At 41.6% G+C, this 23,179-nt stretch overlaps 1 protein-coding gene across 4 annotated transcripts in view; it reads left to right on the plus strand.

The window, feature by feature from the left end:
* The window catches only part of PIK3R3 (phosphoinositide-3-kinase regulatory subunit 3), a 172,843-nt gene that overhangs the window by 134,119 nt on the left and 15,545 nt on the right, over positions 1–23,179 (plus strand). For 3 of the 4 annotated variants that reach the window (XM_021718380.1, XM_008069617.2, XM_008069619.1), the window contains 3 exons: positions 300–425; positions 18,454–18,596; positions 21,784–21,960. In XM_021718380.1, the coding sequence (XP_021574055.1) occupies positions 300–425; positions 18,454–18,596; positions 21,784–21,960 (446 nt within the window). The remainder of the gene's footprint in view (positions 1–299; positions 426–18,453; positions 18,597–21,783; positions 21,961–23,179) is intronic. The other variant, XM_021718382.1, reaches the window with a different exon arrangement.

A 23,179-nucleotide genomic window follows, 5' to 3' on the forward strand; every position in this document is an offset into this window, starting at 1 on the left:
AATACAATTAAAAAATAAATATAGTGGGGCGTGGTGGCATGCGTTTGTAGTTCCAGCTCCTTGGAAGACTGAGGTGGAAGGCTTGCCTAAGCCCAGCAGGTCAAGGCTGTGGTGGCCGTGAGCATACCACTGCACTCCAGCCTGGGCAACAGAATGAGACTCCAACTTAAAAAAATAAAAAATAAAAGCAAACAAACAAATAAATAGGTAGTTAAGGTGATATTTCCTTTAAAAGAAGTAATGTGGAAAAATTAATGTGTCAGAATTATTAATGTTATTTCTTTCGTTTACTTTTATAGGATCAGTTGGTAAAAGAAGATAACATTGATGCAGTAGGTAAAAAACTGCAAGAGTACCACTCTCAGTATCAGGAAAAGAGTAAAGAATATGATAGGCTATATGAAGAATATACCAGAACATCCCAGGTTAGTATATTTTTGTTGTTTGGGCTAGTAAGTGTGCAGTGTTCATGAAGTTTTCTATAATCCTGGTGATCTTTAGCTGTCTTAATGTCTTTTAACAGCCTTTTTGAGACTTTGATAATATATAAGTTCCCTTTCCATTCATAAATTACTTTTTTATTGGTTAATGGATATAATTTGTATTCATTAGTATTAACTGGTTGCAAGTGACAAAAAATTAACAAAGCTTCAGATATAAATTTGTTTCTCTTTCATGGATATGTAGGCACTACAGGAGTGTTACGGCAACTCCACAGTCATGAGGACTTATGGATTTCTATTTTTTTTTTTTTTTGAGTTGGAGTCTCACTCTGTCACCCAGACTGGAGTGCAATGGCTGCTCCCGGCCACCGTAGCCTCGATCCTCTGGGCTCCAGCGATCTTTCCGCCTCAGCCTTCCAAGTAACTGGAACTACAGGTGCGCGCTACCACGCCTGGCTAATTTTTTTGATTTATTGTAGAGATGAGGTCTCGCCAAGTTGCCCAGGCAGGTCTTGAACCCACGGGCTCAGGCAATTCACTCACCTCGGCCTCCCAAAGAGCGGGATTACAGGCTGAGCCACCAAGGAGCCCGGCCTTTTTTTTTTTTTTTTTTTTTTTTTTTTTTTTTAAGACAAGGTCTCACTCTGTTGTCCAGGCTGAAGTGCATTGTCATGGGCTCAAGTGGTCCTCCCACCTCAGCCTCCTGAGTAGCTAGGACTACAGGCACCACTACCACACCTGTTTTTATTATTTGTGTTATTTTTATTTATTTATTTACTTATTATTATCATCATTATTATTTGAAACAAGGTCTCATTCTATTGCCCAGGCTAGAGTACAGTGGTCCGATAGTGGCTCACTGTAGCCTCAACCTCTAGAACTCAAGTGATCCTCCTATCTCAACCTCCCAAGTACTTCAAATTACAGATGCATGCCACCATACCCAGCTAATTTTTAAATGTTTTTGTAGAGATGAGGTCTTGCTATGTTGCCCAGGCTGATCTCAAATGCCTCGGCCTCCCAAATCCCTGAGATTACATGTTTGAGCCACCACACTTAGCCACTTTTTCTATCTTGATGCTTTGCTGTCTGTGCAAGTAAGTTGGTTTACTCTGATATAAGCCAGGTTTTTCTATTTTTTTAAAGATGACTTCCTAGAAGGAGCACACACTGCTTTCACTTTTATGCCACTGGCTAGAATTTAGTCACTTGATCATACCTAGCTATAGGTCACAACTAGCTGCAGGGGAGGCGAAAAATCTAATCTTTATTTGGTCATGTGTGCCCAACTAACATTTGGGGTTTTACTAAGGAAGAATGAGCTGAAAAATGGAAATTGTGGACTAGGAGCGGACTTAGCCACACAATTTTTAGATCTTTAGCCTTAATAATTAGTAATAATAATTTTATCATATTTATGATATAAAACAAAATTCTATAGCGTAATCTAGTTATTTTTCTAGGATTCCTTATTTCTGTTGTTACTTAGAATCTTTTTTACCTTGCCCTAAGTTGTTACATAGTACATAAATGGTGTTCGGAATTTTGATGAAGGTATCTTCAGCAAAATTTATCCTTTGTAATATTTGGGCTATAAGTGACCTAGGAAAATATTTAGCTGCATTCCTCATCTATATTCTCTTGAAACAGAGGTTATTACTTTGAACATAAAATGGTTTATAGAAGCATCAGTCCATGTTGATTCTACTAAGCTTCTAGTGAATTCTCAGTGCAATAATTGGATGGATTCAGTGACTTATACCTGTAATCCCAGCCAATTTTGGGAGGATTGCTTGAGCCTCGGAGTTTGTGACCAGCCTAGGCAACAGAGTGAGACCTTGTCTCTACAAAAAATGAAAAAAATTAGCTGGATGTGGTGGTATACGCCTATAGTCCAGCTACTCAGGAGGCTGAGGTAGAAGTGAGCCATGATTGTGCCACTGTACTCCAGCCTGGGTGATAGAGTAAGATCTTGCCTCAAAAAAGCAAAACAAATAATTTGCCTGGGTCCTTTTTAGTATATAATGACAATGAATTTTTCTTAGTGTTTACTTTCCATTTCATGAATTTCTGCTCTTATCTTTATTATTTTCTTTTCTTCTGCTTTTTCTTTCAGTTTAATTTGCTGTTTTGCTAGCTTTTTAAGGCTAAATTTTGTTCATTGGTTTAAAAACTTGCTTTTTCGTTTTTTTTTGAGTTGGAATCTCACTCTGTCGCCCAGACTGGAGTGCAGTGGCATGCTCCCGGCCACCGCAGCCTCAACCTGCTGGACTCCGGCAATCCTCCCGCCTCAGCCTTCCGAGTAGCCGGAATTACAGGCGCGCGCTACCACGCCTGGCTGATTTTTGATTTATTGTAGAGATGAGGTCTCCCAAGTTGCCCAGGCGGGTCTCGAACCCGCGGGCTCAGGCAATCCACTCACCTCAGCCTCCTAAAGCACGGGATTACAGGCTGAGCCACTGAGCCCAGCTTCTTTTTTTTTTGACTCGAAGTTTCACTCTGTTGCCTGGGCTGCACTGCAGTGACATGCTTATGACCACCACAGCCTTGACCTGCTGGATTCAGGCAATCCTTTCACTTCAACCTTCCAAGTAGCTGGAACTACAGGCATGTGCCACCTCGCCCAGCTAATTTTTTGATTTATTGTAGAGACAAGGTCTCACCAAGTTGCCCAGACTGGTCTTGAACCCATAGGCTCAGGCAGATCCTGTTGCCTCTGCTTCCCAAAGTGCTGGGATTATAGGCATGAGCCACCACCCCCAGCTGAACATTCTTTTCTAAAATAATCATTTAAAGTGATAAATTTCACTTTAAGCACTTTTGTTACATTTTATTTTTACTATTATTCAGTTTGAAATTTTTTCTTTTTTTCCTTGTGATTTCTTCTTTGGCATATGTATTATTCTCTAAATATTTGGAACTTTAAAAGGTATATTATTTATTTCTAATTTAGTTTAATTATGTTAGTGAACATATTCATTAAGATTACAGTCTTTTGAAATGTATTGACTTATTTTATGACCTAGCATATGCCTATTTTGGTAAACTTTCCGTGTGTACTGACAAAAACTGTATGTTCTTCAGTTGTTGCTATAGTGTACTAAAAATTTCAATTAGGTCAAGGTGGTTGGTAGTGTCATTCACATCTTCTATAGCTTTGCTGATTTTTTTGTGAATTGTTCTATCAGTTATTGAGAAAGAGTCTTAAAATCTTCAATTATAATTGTAGATTTGTTTATTTCTCTCTTCTGTCAGCTTTTGCTTAATATGTACTGAAATTCTGTTATTATTAGATGCGTGCATATTAGTAGTAAGTTGACCTCTTTATCAGTATGAAATAGTCTTCTTTACATCTGGTAACTCTCCTGTCTTAAAGTCTACTTTGTCTGATATATCCCCAACAGTTTTCAAATGCTTATTATTTGCATGATATATATATATTTTTTTTGAGTTAGTTTCGCACTCTGTTGCCCAGACTGGAGTGCAGTGACCGCTCCGGGCCACTGCAAGCTCAACCTGCTGGGGGCTCTGGCGATCTTTCCGCCTCAGCCTTCCAAGTAGCCGGAATTACAGGCATACGCTACCATGCCCGGCTAATTTTTGATTTATTGTAGAGCCGAGGTCAGCCCAGCAGGTCGAGGCTGTGGTGGCTGGGAGCGTGCCACTGCACTCCAGTCTGGGCGACAGAGTGAGACTCCAACTCAAAAACAACAAAACAAACAAACAGAAAAAGTCCAGGCCGGACTTGGTGGCTGAGCCTGTAATCCCAACACTTTGGGAGACCGAGGCGAGTGAATTGCCTGAGCCTGTGGGTTCAAGACAAGCCTGGGCAACTTGTTGAGACCTTGACTCTACAATAAATCAAAAATTAGCCGGGTGTGGCTAATTAGGCGCATGTCTGTAGTTCTGGCTCCTTGAAAGGCTGAGGTGGAAGGATCACGAGAGTCCAGCAGGTTGACACTGGGGTGGCCGTGAGTGTGCCACTGCACTCCAGCCTGGGCGATATAGTGAGACTCCAACTCAGAAAAAAAAAGAAATAAAGTCCAGTCTGACAATCTCTCCCTTTTAATTGGAGTGTGTGGTCTGTTTGTATTTCTTTTTCTTTTTTTTGAGTCAGAGTCTCAATCTGTCACCCAGGTTGGAGTGCAGCGGCACACTCAAAGCCACTGTTGCCTTGACCTGCTGAGCTTAGGTAATCCTTCCAAGTAATTGGAAATACAGGCATGTACCTCCAAGCCCGGCTAATTTTTTGATTTATTGTAGAGACAAGATCTCACCAATTTGCCCAGGCTGGTCTCGAATCGAACCCCTAGGCTCAGACAGTCCTCTCACCTCTGCCTCCCAAAGTGCTGATCCACCACACCTGGTCAAACTTTTTTTCTAGTATTCCATTTTAATTCCCATAACTCTTTTTCAAAATTTAAAGGTGGTTACTCTAGGAATTACAATATACATTCTTCTTTTTTTTTTTTATTTTTGAGTTGGAGTCTCACTCTGTCGCCTAGACTGGAGTGCAGTGGGACGCTCCTGGCCACTGCAGCCTCGACCTGCTGGGCTCCGGTGATCCTTATGCCTTAGGCTTCCAAGTAACCGAAACTACAGGCACACACTACCACACCCGGATAATTTTTTATTTATTGTAGAGACGAGGTCTCTCCAAGTTGCCTGGGCTGGTCTTGACCTGGCGGTCTCAGGCAATCCATTCGCCTGGGTCTCCCAAAGTGCTGGGATTACGTGCTGAACCACTGAGCCCAGGCTACATTCTTTTTAAGCTTTTAAAAAATATTATTTTATTTTAGATTTGGGGGTACACATGTGTGTTTGTTACATGAACATATTGTGCAGTGATGGAAATTGGGTCTCCAGTGGTGCATTCCCCAGATGACAATATACATTCTTAATTTATTACAGACTACTTAGAGTTTATATTGTACCATACAGCTTGTAAATGTAAGAACCTTGCAACCATGCCATTCCGTCTGCCTCTTATTGTTGCCAAATGTTTCACATCTACATGTTATTTGCAATAATCATTTTATTGTGTTTTTAAAGAAATTTAGAGAAGAAAAGAGTCATTGGTATTTACTCACATATTGCCAATTCTGAAATTCTTCTTTCCTTCCTATAAATGTGGTCTTTCCTCTGGTATCATATCACTGTTGCTTGAATACTTCTTGTAGAGGCAGTTCATTTGACAGCAAATTCTCAGCTTTGTTTTTTTTTAAATGTATTTTAAAATTGACACACAATTGTACATGTTCATAGGGTTCATTGTGATATTTTAATACACATATAATGTGTAATGATCAAATCAGAGTAATTAGCATATCCATTACCTCAAATATTTATCATTTCTTTGTATTGGTAACATTCAAATCCTTTCTTCTAGCTATTTGAAAAAAATACAATCAATTATTGTTCACTATATTCACCCTACAGTGCTATGGAACATTTTAACTTGTTCCTCTTGTCTAGTTGTAATTTTGTAAACATTAACCAACTTCTTCCTATCCCACTTCCGCCTACCTTCTCTCAGCTTTCATTTGCCTAGTAGTGTGATGTGTATATTTTGCCTCCATTTTTTTGCTTTATTGAAAGAACTTTAAAAAAATTTTTTTATTGTGGTAAAATACACATTATAAAATATTTATTATTTTAACCATTCACAAAGGTATGATTCAGTGTCATTAAATGCATTCACAATATTGTATAACCACTACCACTTTTTTTTTTTTTTTTTGAGTTGGAGTCTCACTCTGTTACCCAGACTGGAGTGCAGTGGCCGCTCCCGGCCACCGCAGCCTTGACCTACTGGGCTCCGGCGATCCTTCCGCCTCAGTCTTCCAAGTAACTGGAACTACAGGCGTGTGAGGCTACCACACCTGGCTAATTTTTGACTTATTGTAGAGATGAGGTCTCGCCAAGTTGCCCAGGTGGGTGTCAAACCCGCGGGCTCAGGCAATCCACTCACCTCGGCCTTCCAAAGCGCTGAGATTACAGGCTGAGCCACCGAGCCCGGCATACCACTTTTCAAAAATTTAAAAATAGCCATCCTTTGGGCATGTTGGTTCACACCTGTATCCCAGCACTTTGGGAGGCTGAGATCGGAGGATCACTTGAAGCCAGGAGTTTGAGACCAGGCTCAACAACAAAGTGAGACCATGTCTCTATAAAAAATAGAAAAATTAGCTGGGCATGGTGGTGCATGCCTATAGTCCCAGTTACTTAGGAGGCCAAGTGCTGGGATTACAGGCTGAGCCACTGAGCCTGGCTGTCCTTTTTCTTTCATTCTTTGTTTTTCTTTTTTTAGTTGGAGTCTTATTCTGTTGCCCTGGCTGGAGTGCAGTGGCACACCCACAGCCACCCAGTGTCAACCTGCTGGGTTTTGGCGAAATCCTTCCATTTCAACCTTCCAAGTAGCTGGAACTATACATGCTACCATGCCTGGCTAAGTTTTGATTTATTGTAGAGACAAGGTCTTACACACTTACAGCTACCCCAGTGTCAACCTGCTTGGCTCAGGTGATCCTTCCGCCTCAGCCTTCCAAGTAGCCAGAGCTACAGGCTTATTTTGTGACCTAAAAATGGTTTTTTGTGACCTAAAAATGGTTTGTTCTAGAGCAATGGTCCCCAACCTTTCTGGCATCAGGGACCAATTTTGTGGAATACAATTTTTCCGTGGACCAGGGGAGGGAGGAATGGTTTCAGGATGATTCGAGTGCATGACATTGATTGTGCATTTTATTTCTATTATTATCATTTGGTAATATATAATGAAATAATTATGCAACTCACCTCTTAAAAAAGAGGTGCAGACAGAAGTGGTAAATAAAATAATGGGCGGGCCACTTGTGTACTAAAGTGTGTTGGCTTCTGACTTAAGGCCTACCACCAGATACCTCTGTACAATTGAAGTACATCAACTCACTTGCTCTCACTGATAGGGTTTTGATATGGGTCTGTAAGCAATGGGTTTATTATGGTCTCTGTGTAGTCAAACTTCATGCTAATGTTAATCTGTATTTGCAGTCACTCCTCAGTGCTAGCTAGCATCACCGCCTCAGTTCCACCTCAGATTATCAGGCATTGAATTATCGTAAGGAGCGTGCAACCTAGATCCCTTGCAGGCACAGTTCACACTAGGGTTCATGTTTCTATGAGAATCTAATGCCACTGCTGATCTGACAGGAGATGGAGCTCAGATGATAATGCCAGCAATGAGGAGTGGCTGTAAATATAGATGAAGCTTTGCTCGCTTGCCTGCTGCTCACCTCCTGCCTTGAGGCCAGGTTCCCAACAGGCCACGAACTAGTACCTTGGGGTTGGGGACCTCTGTCCTAGAGAATACTCTATGTGTACTTGAGAAGAATATATATTCTGCTATTGTTGGATGGAGTGTTCTATATATGTCTGTTAAGTATAATTGATTTATAGTGCTGCTCAAGTCTTCTATTTACTTATCTTCTGTATGATAGGTCTATCCAATTTTGAATGTGGGGTATTAAAGTCCCTAACAATTTTTGTTTTTTTGCTCTGTCACCGAGGAGTGCAGTAACACAATCATGGCTCATTGCAGCCTCAGCCTTCTGGGCTCAAGCGATCCTCCTGCTTTAGCCTCCAGAGTAGCTGGGACTACAGTCGTGTGCACTATGCTTAGCTAAGTTTTTATTTTTCTTTTGTAGAGATGGCAATCTCACAATGTTGCTCAGCCTGGTCTTGAACTCTTGGCCTCAATTTATTCCTCTGCCTTGGCCTTCCAAAATGCTGGGATTGCAGGCATGAGCCACCATACCTGGCCTGAAGTCTAACTATATTATTGTAGAATTGTCTACTTCTCATTTTAATTCTGTCAATTTTTGTTTCATTTATTTTGGGGCTCTGTTGTTGGTCACATATGTGTTTATAATTGTTACTTTTTTTTTTTTTTTAGTTGGAGTTTTACTCTGTCCCCCAGGCTGGAATGCAGTGGATGCTCATGGCCACCCCAGCATCAACCTGCTGGGCTCCAGTGATCCTTGTACCTCAGCCTTCCATGTAGCCGGAACTACAGGCGCATGCTACCATGCCCGACTAATTTTTTATTTATTGTAGAAATGAGGTCTTGCCAAGTTGCCCAGGCTGGTCTCAAACTTGCGGGTTCAGGCCTTCCAAAGTGCTGGGATTACAGGCTGAGCCACTGAGCCTGGCCCAATTGTTAGATTTTTTTAATTGATTGAAACTTTATCAATATTTAATGCGTTTTTTTGGTTTCTTGTATGTGTTGATTTTTAAAATCTACTTTCTCTGATAATAATATAGCCTTCACAGCTCTCTGTAGATTCCCATTTGCACAGAATACATTTTTCTATCTTGTCTTTTTACTTTAAACCTCTTTGTGTCCTTTGCATCTGAAGTGAATCTCTTGTAGACAGCATATAGATGGACCATGGTTTTTTACAAATTTTTTATTTTATTTTATTTTTTTTGAGTCACAGTCTCACTCTGTCACCCAGGCTGGAGTGCAGAGTCATGCTCACAGCCATCACAGCCTCGACCTGCTGGGCTCAGGAGATTCTTCCACCTCAGCCTTCCAAGTAGCTGGAACTACAGGTGTGTGCCACCATGCCCTGCTATTTATTTATTTATTTATTTATTGTAGAGACAAGGTATCGCCTTGTTGTCCAGGCTGGTCTCAAACCTGTGGGTTCAGGTTGTCCTCTCACCTCTGCCTCCAAAGTGCTGGGATTACAGACTTGTGCTACCACACCCAGCCATGTTTTTTTGTGTGTGTGTGTGTTTGTTTGTTTTGAGTTGGAGTCTCACTCTGTCGCCCAGACTGGAGTGCATGCAGTGGCCGCTCCCAGCCACCGCAGCCTCGACCTGCTGGGCTCCAGCGATCCTTCCACCTCGGCCTTCCAAGTAGCTGGAACTACAGGCACGCGCTACCACGCCTGGCTAATTTTTTGGTTTATTGTAGAGATGAGGTCTCGCCAAGTTGCCCAGGCGGGTCTCGAACCCGTGGGCTCAGGCAATCCACTCACCTCAAAGGCGCGGGATTACAGGCTGAGCCACCGAGCCCAGCTCATGTTTTTTTTTTTTAAATCCACTTTATAGTCTCTGCCTTTTAGTTAGAATATTTAATCTATTTACATTTTCAAATAATTACTGATCATTGATAAGGAAGAACTTCTGCTTCCTTATCTTGTATTTTTTTGTTATTCAAATATTTTGTTATTATCTTTTTTGTATTTTTTCAGTGTACCTGTTTGCTTTTTTAAATTCTCTTTTCAGTGCATTTTTTAGTGTTTTTCTTAGTGGATACCTTGGAGATTAGAATTAACATCTTATCTCATAAAGCCTAGTTTGAATAATGCAAACTTATTATTCAATACATTTTCAATAGTATGTAAACATTTTGCTCCAGTATATTTCTCTTCCTCTCCCTTTATGTTGTTATTGTCACAGATTACATTTTTACACACTTTATGCCCATTAACATAAATTTATAATCATTGTTTTATGCAGTTGCCTTTTAAGTGCTATAGAATAGAAGAAGAGTTACAAACAAGAAATAATACTGGCTTTTGTAATTACCTATGTAGTTACCTTTACCAATGTTTTTTATTTCTTCATTTGGTTTTGAGTTACTATCTGGTGTCCTTTCATTTCAGCCTGAAGGACTCCCTTTAGCATTTCTTGTAGGGCAAGCCTAGTGGTAACAAGCTCTCTCAGCTTTTGTTTATCCAGGAATGTCTTTTAAGTGCTTCTTCATTCTTGAAGGATAGTACTGTCAGACATAGAATTCTTGGTAGACATTTTTTTTCTCCCATTACTTTAAATATGCCATCTTACTACCTCCTGGCCTCTATGGTTTCTGATGAGTAATCAGCTGTTAATTTTGTTAAGAATTCCTTATATGTGACAAGTTGCTTCTCTCCTGCTGCTTTCAAGATTCTATTTGTCTTTTGACAGTTTGACTATAATGCAAAATACTATGGGAAAGTTACCCAGCTATGAGCCATTCTAGTACTACTGTGATTCCTGTTGTTTTGTTTTGACCCTAGTATTTGTGTTCGTGACCTTTCCAGCTCCAAATCTCTTGAGCTTTATTTCCAAGCTAGTGTCTGTGGTGATCTGTGTAAAGACTATACTAGGAACCTCAGGACTGGTGGGACTGTTTAGGGATATTGACCTGTATATATACCCATAGCTGAAATGACACTGTACACATAATTCTGCTTGCTGTCTCCTTTGCCTCATAAGCACTTTACATCATAAGCACCTAATTTTACATCATTTACACCTCTTTTACATCATAAGCACTTCTTAGGTCAATGGAAATGGGTAAGATGCACTTAATCGCAGCAATTGCTTCTGGGGAATGGAGACTTACTTTGTATAATACAGTTCATATAGAATTCAGCAGTAATTTGTATTGAATTTAATGTAACTTTTGTATCTTTTAAGCACAAAATAATGTTTAAATTAAAAATAATTTAATTTAAACATTTAAAAATAAATTTTGAAAAGCAATTTGATAGCTGTATAGTATTCTATTATATGTATGATCATTTCACCATCCTCTCATGTTGACCATTTAGATTCATTCAATAAAGAAGCCTCGGTAACTTTTTTCCCATTCTACCCCAAACACTGGCCCCATCCCAGATAATTTATCTAAATGAGCTAAGGTAATAAAGAGAAGCTGAAATTTGCAATTAAACACACATGCACACTAACATACACATACACATAGACACAGCCCAAGTATCAGATAGTAAGAAAAAAAGTTAATAAAATAATTCTGAGTAACTAATAAAAGAAAACCTGAAAGTAAAATGGAATCAAATATCTCACATAGGAAAATGAACCATCACACTATCTATTGCCATTGTAATCTTACTCCAATCAGGACTCTGATATTCTACCTCAAGATAGAGCAATCACATCCTTCTTAAAGATGCCAAAACCGCCGGGCTCGGTGGCTTAGCCTGTAATCCCGCACTTTGGGAGGCTGATGTGAGTGGATTGCCTGAGCCCGCAGGTTCGAGACCTTCCTGGGCAACTTGGTGAGACCTCATCTCTACAATAAATCAAAAACTAGGTGGGCGTGGTAGTGCACGCTTGTGGTTCCAGCTACTTGGAAGGTTGAGGCAGAAGGACCGCCGGAGCCCAGCAGGTTGAGGCTGCAGTGGCCGGGAGTGGCCACTGCTCTCCAGTCTGGACAACAGAGTGAGACTCCAACTCAAAAAAAAAGAAGATGCCAAAACCATGACTCTTTCTTTTACACTTTGCATCCAATTCAGCAGGAAATTCTGTTAACTTTATCTTCGGTATATACTCAGAATCCAACACCTTCTTGCCACCTCCACTGCTAATACTTTGATCCAACCCACAATCATTTCTTGTCTAGATTTACCATGGAGATCTCCTAACTGGTCTTCTTGCCTTTATCCATGCTCCTCTCCCCCAAATCAATTGTCAACATAGCAGCCAGGGTGATACTTGTACAACATAGGTCGGGACACAGCACTTCTTTGTTTATGACTATGTTCTGTAAACTTCTGTGATGCCCATCATGATTTGTGCCCCTCTTCCTCTCTGATTTCATTTCTTTTTTTTTTTTCTGAGTTGGAGTTTCACTCGTTGCCCAGGCTGGAATGCAATGGCATGCTCCCGGCCACCACAACCTTGACCTGCTGGGCTCTGGCGATCCTTGTGCCTCAGCCTTCCGAGTAGCTGGAACTACAGGCATGTGCTACCATACCCTACTCATTTTTGATTTATTGTAGAGATGAGGTCTCGCTAAGTTGCCCGGGCGGGTCTCGAACCTGTGGGTTCAGGCAATCCACTTGCCTTGGCCTCCCAAAATGCTGGGATTGCAGGCTAAGCCACCGAGCCCGGCCTGATTTCATTTATTATAATTCTCTTCCTCTCTCACTGTGCTCCAGCTGAGCAAGGCTCCTTGCTGTTCCTTAAATATACACCTCCTTCCCACCTTCGAGTATTTGCACTGGCTATTTCTTTGCCTGGAACACTTCTCATCTAGCTAACCCATTTCACTCCGAGTCAACTCAGATGGCTTTGTCTCAATAAGGCCTACCTAGCAACTTTATTTAAAATTGCAACTTACATTCTGATCTGTCTTTCCCATTCTGCTTTTCTTTTAAAAAAAAATTACTACCTTCCAAGAAACTATATAATTTACTTACTTATTATGTCTGTTGCTTATTGTCTGTATAACTCCCTAAACTGTAAGTTCTAGGAGAATAGAAATCTTTATCTAAGCATATTTGCCCAAGTGCTTCAAATGTGAGGCATATTGTTAATGTTCAAGTATTTTTTGAATGAATTTATGCAAGATAATGAACCAGAAGCACTTCACCCTTGGCAGGGGCGTGGAGTCAAACTTGTATTAAGTGAGGTCTAAGGGAAGGCTAACCTTCCTATGAACAGAAGCTAAAAAAATGGCTGCTTTTACATGTGGCTTTGGATTTTATGAGGGGAGACCCCAAAAAACCCCAGAATTATCTTTTGGAGGACAGGCCTCTTGTAGTAAAGCCTTCCACTGCTAGATAAGTGTTATAGGAATCCACTGGCATCAGTGCATCAGCTAGCATTGTTGTGAGAGGCTGTGTTCAGCTTCAGTGAATTTTTTTCTTTGGAGTTTTTTTCAGCGCATTTGCCCGTTTCATGATGGGAGATTTATAAGCACACCTGCTCACACCACGCTGAGTGTTCAGCAGTTTTTGACCCAAAACGGCATGACCCCTGTTCCCCACCCTCCCTGTTTACCCAACTCACCGAGTGACTTTTTTGTTTCCCTGGATAAAAAATCGTCCTCAAAGGGAAATGTTTTGTGATGTGGAAGAGGTAAAACAAAAAAAGCAGAAGCACCTTTTAAAAGGCATAAAAATTGATGAGTTAAACTCTTTTGAGCAGTGGAAAAAGCATTTTGATAGGTGTATTGCATCAAAAGAAGAGTACTTTGGCCAGGCATGGTGATTCATGCCTGTATTCCCAGCACTTGGGAGGTGGAAGCAGGAGGATTGCTTGAGCCCTCAGATTTGAGACCAGCCTGGGTAACATGGTAAGATCTTAGCTCTACAATAAATCAAAAAATTTAGCTGGGCATGTTGGCACATGCCTGGAGTTTCAGCTACCACCCAAAGACTGAAGTGGAAGGATCACCTGAGCACAACAGGCCGAGGTTGCAGTGGTTGTGACAGAGTGAGACTCCAACTCAAAAAAACCCAAAAAACAAAAAACCAAGAGTACTCTGAAGGTGACTGAAGTTTAAACATGCAAGAATAAATACATAATTTTTAGATAAACAAATTCTGGATTTTTGGGGGGCTCCCCTTGTATAGAGCTGCATTTTAACTTCCTTGTGATGACTGGAAAAAACAGAGAAAGTTCCATATGCTGTTCACATGTTTAGTAATACTGGATGATTTAACAGCAGATATAGGAGTCCTGAGCAGCTGATATGAGACTGGGTCCTGGATTTGGAATCTCTGGTTGGGGAGTTGGGTCTGGGAGTAGATGGAGGCAACCAAAAAAGCGACAAGCAGAAGTTAGAAGAGGGTTAAATTTCTTTATGTGAGAATTGGGAGCAAGACTTAAATAGGGTCTGGGCAGAGAAGAACCATGGAGGCTTAAAGCTTTGGGAGGTGAGGGGAACAGAGAGATGGTCCAGGTGATTAACAATATAGGATAGCTAGGTAAATAAGTGTTAAAGGAGATTTAAAGAGTTGACCTTGAGATATGTGTTATAGGCTGGGTGTGGTGGCTCATGCCTGTAATCCCAGCACTTGGAGAGGCAGAGGCAAGAGGATTGCCTGAGCTCAGGGGTTCAAGACCAGCCTGGGCATGTTGGTGAGACCTTGTCTCTACAATAAACCAAAAAATTAGCCTGGCATTGTGGTGTGCGCCTGTAGTTCCAGCTACTTGGAAGACTGAGGCGGAAGGATCATTAGCAGGTCGAGGCTTTGGTGACCATGAGCATGCCACTGCACTTCAGCCTGGGTGAAAGAGTGAGATTCCGACCAGACCAAAAAAAAAGAAAAGATATGATAGTGTTATAGATCTTCTCTGTTTTTCCTGTGAAATTACATAAAATCTAGATTTCTTTGGTGTAAGTGAATTATTCCCAGAGAATGGGAAGATATGGTGTGACCTGAGTCAAAGTTGGCACAGGGCGAGAATAGGCTGCATGTGGAAATATTTGACAACTGGATTACATATAATTAGGAAGAATAGTGATGGCTTGGGATAAGAGAGGAAAGTTTGGCAATGAGGAAATCATTGGTGACTTTGAACTCATGGGTTCTAACCCTGAACTCTCATGTATTTACTATTTTGTTGAATAACATCATTCCCCAGTTACTCACATCCAAATTCTAGGAATAATCTGTGACTTCTCCAACATTTGCCATTTCTGGTCAGGTATAAAAGTACGAATTACTTTATGAAATGATAAGGGCAAAAGCCAGGATAGAGTGAGTTGGTGTGAATGGGAGATCAGCAACTCAAGAAGTTTATCTGTGATTTGAAGATAATTTACTATTAAGAGAGGTTTTTTTTTCTTTACCAAAATGTTGTTACCAGTACCATATAATGTGGGGAGCGCTAGCTGATGTGGTAGAGTGAAGTACCTGAGAAAGGAAGAGGAGGTGAGCCCTAGATCACATGTAGACAAAGGAAGGAGAGGAGAGAGGATGGGTGCAGATACAGGTAGGTCTATAGTCTGGGTGTCAGAGATAGTGGTCTTGTTATGGGAAAGATGTTGATTTAGTAGTGATAATTAAATACTGTTCCCTTTGCTGCTCTACCTACCAATACACATACCAGTGTTAGTAAAGTCTAAATTATTTGTGTTTTCTTTGAAGATCCAGGGCCAAAACTTCATAGGTAATTCTTTTTTTTTTTTTTTTGAGTTGGAGTCTCACTCTGTCACCCAGACTGGAGTGCAGTGGCCGCTCCCAGCCACCGCAGCCTTGACCATTGGGCTCCGTCGATCCTTCCACCTCAGCCTTCCAAGTAGCCGGAACTACAGGCGCGCACTACCACATCCGGTTAATTTTTGATTTATTGTAGAGATGAAGTCTTGCCAGGTTGCCCGGGCGGGTCTCAAACCCACGGGGTAAGGCAATTCACTCACCTCAGCCTCCCAAAGCACGGGATTACAGGCTGAGCCACCGAGCCTGGCCCATAGGTAATTCTTAACTTTGCAAGGGAACCAAGACATCCTCCACAATAATTTGAGTTGTAGAGTTTGTATCAAGATATTTAGATGTAGGCATTCCAGTATTATCTGAATTACATATGGTATAACCTCAACTATATGAACCATCACAAGGTTCTAGCCTCCCTCATCTGCTAATTCTCTTATGTTCCAGTCCTACTGAATAATTGCTGATGCCTGAACATGCCTTGTTGTTTTACGTATACACTGTACCATACCTTCTTTGTGCAATACTGCATTTTCTTCTTCTATCTCCGTTCTTTATTTTTTTTTATTTTTTGAGTTGGAGTCACACTCAGTCGCCCAGACTGGAGTGCAGTGGCCGCTCCCGGCCACCGCAGCCTCGACCTGCTGGGCTCCAGCGATCCTTCCGCCTCAACCTTCCAAGTAGCTGGAACGACAGGCGCGCGCTACCACGCCTGGCTAATTTTTTGATTTATTGTAGAGATGAGGTCTCGCCAAGTTGCCCAGGCGGGTCTCGAACTCTCAGGCTCAGGCAATCCACTCACCTCAGCCTCCCAAAGGCACGGGATTACAGGCTGAGCCACTGAGCCCAGCTTATCTCAGTTCTTTAATACCTAGCTTAAACATTATCTCCGCTGTGAAACCTCCTATAAAGCAATAAATAATTACTCTTACTTGGTTGCTTTTACCATGTCATGAAACCAAACCTGATTAGAGTTCAGAAATATATTCCACCTGTATATTCTGTTTCCTGGAGGGCAGGCTCTGTTTTACAAATCTCTTTATTACCAGATGGTACTTTCTGTATAGTGGATTACTGAAAAACACTCATTGAAATTCATAAATACTGAAGCCTAGTATCATGGTATATACCTATAGTCCCAGATGCTTGAGAGGCTGAGGCAGGAGGATTGCTTGAGGCTGGGAGTTTGAGTACAGCCTGGGCAACATGGCTAAAAAACCTAACTGACCAACAAAACAAGCAAAAAACTTAAGTGCTGAATAATTGAGGAATTATGCCACAAGCATTAAAACTTTCAGAATTGTAAACATCCAGGATAGCAATCTTTCTAGACCTTTGTGCATATTTGTTGCCCTCCCAAAAAGTAAACTGAACAAAATTTAACCTCTGAAGATTTTAGGGGAATCATAATTCAGATACTAAAGTCTACTAATATCATCAAAGGCAAAGCTCATCAAAATGTGTAGGACTGTGTAGGACCATTGTGTAAAATTCTAATGCTAAATGGCTCAGCCTACTGGGCTTTTAGAGTTACTAAGTCTGTTTTGTAGAGTTTTTAATCTCATTCTTCTTAGTGCATCTGACTTTAGCAGCAATTCTTCCCCTTTTCATTTTCTGCTGCTTCTTAGTTTTTTGTTGTTGTTGTTGTTGTTGTTTTGTGTCAGGGTCTCACTCTGTCACCCAGGCTGGAGTGCAGTGGCATGCTCAAGACCACTCCAGCCTCAACCTACTGGGCTCAGTTGATCCTTCTGCCTTAGCCTTCCAAGTAACTGGAACCTTCTGCCTCAGCCTTCCAAGTAACTGGAACTGGAACCATGCATCACCATGCCCAGCTAATTTTTTGATTTTGTAGAGACGAGGTCTCACCATGTTGCTCAGGTTGGTCTCGGACTCCCGAGCTCAGGCAGTCCTCTCACCTCTACCTCCCAAAGTGCTGGGATTACAGGTTCTTCTTACTTTTAAAAATTTTTTATTTTTTGGAGACAACTTCTCTCTCTGTTATCGTTTTTTACTTCTTTTTTTTATTATTTTTTATTTTTTGATTCGGGGTCTCACTTTGTCACCCAGGGTGGAGGGGAGTGGCACAATCATGGCTCACCACAGCCTTGATCTCCCAGGCTTAGACAATTGTTCTGCTTTCACTTCCCAAGTAGCTGGCTAATTTTTTGAGTTTTTGTAGAGATGGGATCTCGCTTTGTTACCCAGGCTGATCTTGAACTCCTGGGCTCAAACAATCCTCCTGCCTTGGCCTCCCAAAGTGCTGGCATTACATACATGAGCCACTGTGCCCAGCCTCATTTTCTGCTTCTTAATCAACTCAATCTACTGATGAATCTGGAAAACTAAGCACAAACTTTAGAAATGAGAGCAAGAATAAATAGACTGTCTAGGGCTTTTCTGGGAATAAGCCTTTGCCATTTGGTACATGGACTGTTTGGCTCTATCCATTCACTCCTTCAACACCTGGGGGGGCGGGTTAGTGCTACAATAATAGATGCAAAGTCAGAACTTGACTTTTGTCTTCAAGGTGTTCAGGGTTAATCTCTCTTGGTAGCTCAGAGATCTTTCTGTGGTTCTCAGCTATATTTTAGATAATGGTTCTTTTTCCTTTATTCCTTTATAGTTTGAATTATATATTCTACATACAAATAATAGGATAGGAGTTGAATAAAGGGTCTTGTTTTTTTTTTGAGTTGGAGTCTCACTCTGTCTCCCAGACTGGAGTGCAGTGGCACACTCATGGCCACCCCAGCGTTGACCTACTGAGCTCCGACGATCCTTCCGCGTAGTTGGAACTACAGGCGCGTGCTACTATGCTTGGCTAATTTTTTATTTTATTGTAGAGACGAGTTGCCCGGGCTGGTCTCAAACCTGCGGGTTCAGTCAGTCTACTCGCCTTGGCCTCCCAAAGTGCTGGGATTACAGGCTGAGCCACCAAGCCTGGCCGGGTCTTGTTTTAACTATCCTAATTAGGTATTGTGTGGGATTTTAACTAGAATTATAAAGTTTGTTTTAAGACCAAAATTACAAAAAATAAAGATTATGAAGACTTTGTCTTTTCTTTTTCTCTCCTCTAGGAAATACAGATGAAGAGAACTGCAATTGAAGCTTTTAATGAAACAATTAAAATATTTGAGGAGCAATGTCACACACAAGAAAAACATAGCAAAGAATATATTGAACGATTTCGCAGAGAGGGGAATGAAAAAGAGATTGAACGGTAAATCTACTTAATACCTCCAAGGACATCAGTAAGACAAGACTTACTTTCTTCCCCAGTAATTCCTGTCTTGTCTACTTTTACACCTTCAAACTGCACAGTCCTGCCATTGGAACCACTTGCTGTTCCCACTAATGGCACCAAATTGAACTTTCCCTCTTCTGTGCTCTTTATCCCCTCAGATTAACTCCTGCTCATCTTTTAGGACTCAGGTTAAACATACTTTTCCCAGAAACTCTTCTCTGATTCCCTAGACTAGTCTAGGTACTTTTACTGCATCCCTACAGTATTGGGTTCTGTCCCCTAGTATCACATCTACTGAATGCTGTTCCCACTTAACTGCAAGCTTGTTGAGAGTAGGTATTGGGGTTTATTTTCTCAATAGCCTTGTTACCTATTGCAGTGCTTGGGAGTACAAAATAGGTACATTTTGAGCTGAAAATCAACCTTTGGCCACAGTCTGAGAATAAATTGAATTGGAACAAGGCTGTAGGCTAGAAGACCAGCCTGATTTGCAGGTGGCTGCAGTGGTTGTGCTCATCAGGTTAAAATAGTATGAGCCTGGACTAGAGCAATGGCAGAAAAGAAGGGGGAGTTAATAGAAATGCTGAGGACTTTGTACCTGAGTGGATATGGTAGATGTGGGAGAAGTCACAGATTATTTCTAGATTTTGAGTGTGAGTAACTGGGGAATGATGTTATTCAACAAAATAGTAAATACATGAGGAAAGTTCAGGGTTAGAACCCATGAGTTTGGGATTCCTGTCAGAACCCAAATGGAGCTCTTAGGGAGGCAGGCAGCTGATTATTTGGATTTAGACGTTAAAAAAGAATAAAAAAGAATTTGGATAGCCGGGCTTGGTGGCTCAGCCTGTAATCCCGTGCTTTGGGAGCCCGTGGGTTTGAGACCCGCCTGGGCAACTTGGCGAGGCTGTGAGTGGATTGCCTGAGCCCGCGGGTTCGAGACCTGCCTGGGCAGCAAGACCTCATCTCTACAATAAATCAAAAAGTCAGCAGGGTGTGGTAGCGCATGCCTGTAATTCCAGCTACTTGGAAGGCTGAGGCGGAAGGATCGCTGGAACCCAGTGGGTCGAGGCTGCGGTGGCCGGGAGCGGCCACTGCACTCCAGTCTGGGCGACAGAGTGAGACTCCAACCCACAAAAAAAGAGACCTCATCTCCTACAATAAATAAAAAAAATGAGCCGGGCGTGGTAGCATGTACCTGTAGTTCCAGCTACTTGGAAGGCTGAGGCGGAAGGATTGCCGGAGTCCAGCGGGTCGAGGCTGCGGTGGCCGGGAGTGTGCCACTGCACTCCAGTCTGGGTGACGAAGTGAGACTCCAACTCAAGGGAAATAAAAGGATTTGAGAGGCTTCTAATGGTAGATGGTAGATGCTAAGAATGAGATTACACAGAGAGAATGAGTGGCATGAGAAGTATTGGGATTGGCAGCTAAAAGAACCTTTATCAAAGCAAATTTAGTAGAGTATTGGAGATTAACCTAGATAATAGTGGGTTGAGGAGTGGAAAGGAGTGGAAAAGTGAATAATAAATAAATAATATGCCATGGAAAAGCAAAATTATTTCTCACATGGGCACCACAGTGCTCGTGTACTCTTGTGTTCATGAATATAGAGCTAAGTGCTGTGACACAGTATAGCCTAATGTTTAAAACCATGGGCTTGAATTCTGTATTGGCCATTTACTAGGTGTGTACCCTTGGTGAGTTATTTAACCTTTCTGAGTCTGTTTTCTCCTCCATAAATTGCGGATAATATCTTGTTGGAATGTGATGAGAATTTAACTAATGTATGTCTTGGCACGTGATGGGCTTTCAGTAAATGGTAATTATTATTAATAATAATGAAGAAATATAAAAGGACTTGTAGTCTAGTTACAGAGGGAGGTAAAGTGGCATGATGAAGTTTTAATAGTAATACAAAGTCACATACTGAGTGACAAAGGAATAACATGGACAGTTGTTACCACAGAGTTCAGAGGATAGCAAAACTGTGTGTTAGAAAAGCTTATAGACATCATCAATTGAGTGTTTACCAATATGTGTCAGGTGATGTTCTAGTCCTTTTACATGTATTACCATATTTAATTCATGCAGTAGTCCAGTGAAGTAGGTGCTGCTGTGGGTAGCCATTTTAAACATATGAGAAAATGAAGGCAGCAAGAAGTTAAATAGTTTTCCACATCCCTACAGTAAATGATAGGGCAGAGATTCAAACTTAGGTAGGCTAACAGCAAAGCCATTGCTCTTAACTGCTGTGCTGTGTTACTTCTTGAATATCATACATAAAGCTTTACTTGTTCAGTCATGGCTGGATCCAGGGTCCAAATAAAGTCATTGGGATTCTCTTTCACACTGTCTATTGGCTCAGTTTTTCTCTGGGTTGGCTTTATTCAGGTAGACTTTCTCTGTGAGGTGGCAGTATAGCTGCTGGGAGTCCTAGAATTGCATATGCATAACTTAGCAATCTCTTTTTATAATAGCTTTAGCTAGAGCCATAGAATTGACTCTCATTGGATCAGTTTGGGTCTTATTACCATTTCTGAACCAGTTTCTGTGGCCTGAGGGTAGGAATGGGATGGAATGTAATACTCTTATTGGCCAGTTTGGGCCATGTGTGTTTCTGCCCCTGGATCTGAGATAGGGCAAAGAACCGTTACCTACAAGTAACATCAGGGTGTTAGTACCTGAAGAATGGGAATGGATATGGGCCAGGAAGAAACAACAGATGTTCACCACACTTAGGATGTTAGGCCAGGCCTAGTGGCTCACACCTATAATCCCAGCATCCTGGGAGAACAACACGGAAGGATTGCTTGAGCCCAGGAGTTCAAGACCAGCCTGGGCAACATAGTGAGGCCTTGTCTCTAAAAAAAATTTTAAAATGAGCCAGATGTGGTGACGCATGCCTGTGGTCCCAGCTACTCGTAATGCTGAGGCAGAATGAATGCCTGAGCTCAGGTGGACGCTACAGTGAGCCGTGATTGTGCCTTGTGATTGTGCCTCGCTACAGTGAGCCATGATTGTCCAGCCTGGGTGACAGAGTGAGATACCAACTCAAAAAAATAAAATAAGATAAAAGAAAATAAAATATTAGGATCATGCTTATACTATAGGATCTTTCTACTTGGTAGCTATTTTAGCCTTAACATGTCATATATTTTTACAGAATTATGATGAATTATGATAAATTGAAATCACGTCTGGGAGAGATTCATGATAGCAAAATGCGTCTAGAGCAGGATTTGAAGAAACAAGCTTTGGACAACCGAGAAATAGACAAAAAGATGAATAGTATCAAACCCGACCTGATCCAGCTGCGCAAGATCCGAGATCAGCACCTTGTGTAAGTAGTCTGGGACTTCATGGGGAGGAAGACACTAGCACTTGATTACCACTGGCATTAAAGATGTTAAAGGTGGAAGAAGAGATTTGTGATAGAGAACTGCCCAATGAGATAGATGGTAAGGACTTAGGAAAGCAGCTCTGTTAATTGCAGAGGTTACCAGAGCTTATCTGAAGTCAGTGTGAGGGTAAACCAGAGTGTAGGATTCTGATTTATTTGCCTTGGAAATCTCAGAGGCTGGCTGTGGCATGAACAAAGTGATATGCCTTAAAAAGTATAGATTACTGTTTACCTAAAACACAGAAACCAGAATCTTTATTTACATGGTAGAACCACAGAAATAGAAATTACCCCTCAGAGGCACAGAGAAGGACACTAATAGTGGTGGCCTATAAAGAAGTACACAGAACCATTTCTTTTTTTTTTTTTTTTTTTTGAGTCGGAGTCTCACGCTGTCATACAGACTGGAGTGCAGTGGATGCTTCCGGCCACTGCAGCCTTGACCTGCTGGGCTCCGACGATCCTTCTGCCTCAGCCTACCGAGTAGCCGGAATTACAGGCATGCACTACCACGCCTGGCTGATTTTTGATTTATTGTAGAGATGAGGTCTCGCCAAGTTGCCCAGGCGGGTTTCGAATCTGCGGGCTCAGGCAATCCACTCACCTCAGCCTCCCAAAGGCGCGGGATTACAGGCTGAGCCACCGAGCCTGGCTAAGAACCATTTCTTAATGGATTTTATATTTAAGAAATGAAATTCTGTATTTAAGTAACAGAAGTGTACCTATAGCAGGCACTTGAGATAATTTAACTGAGTAGAGAAGTACATTTTTTTTTTGAGTTGGAGTCTCACTTTGTTACCCAGACTAAAGTGCAGTGGCATGCTCCTGACCACCGTAGTATCAACCTACTGGGCTCTGGCGATCCTTCTGCCTCAGCTTTCCAATTAGCCAGAACTATAGGCACGTGCTACCACGCCCAACTAATTTTTGATTTATTGTAGAGACAAGGTCTCGCCAAGTTGCCTGGGTGGATCTCGAACCCGCGGGCTCAGGCAATCCACTTGCCTCAGCCTCCCAAAGTGCTGGGATTAGAGGCTGAGCCACCGAGCCCGGCCAGTATGCTTCTTTAATATTAGGGAAAGCTATATGATTTAGCCAAATATAAGCGTAATGTGGTTATTATCCAAATATAGATGGAAAGATATAGTATCAGGATAAA

This window comes from Carlito syrichta, unplaced genomic scaffold (assembly GCF_000164805.1).
Source record: "Carlito syrichta isolate Samal-C Ts95f unplaced genomic scaffold, Tarsius_syrichta-2.0.1 Scaffold312148, whole genome shotgun sequence".
Classification (NCBI taxonomy): Eukaryota; Metazoa; Chordata; class Mammalia; order Primates; family Tarsiidae; genus Carlito; species Carlito syrichta.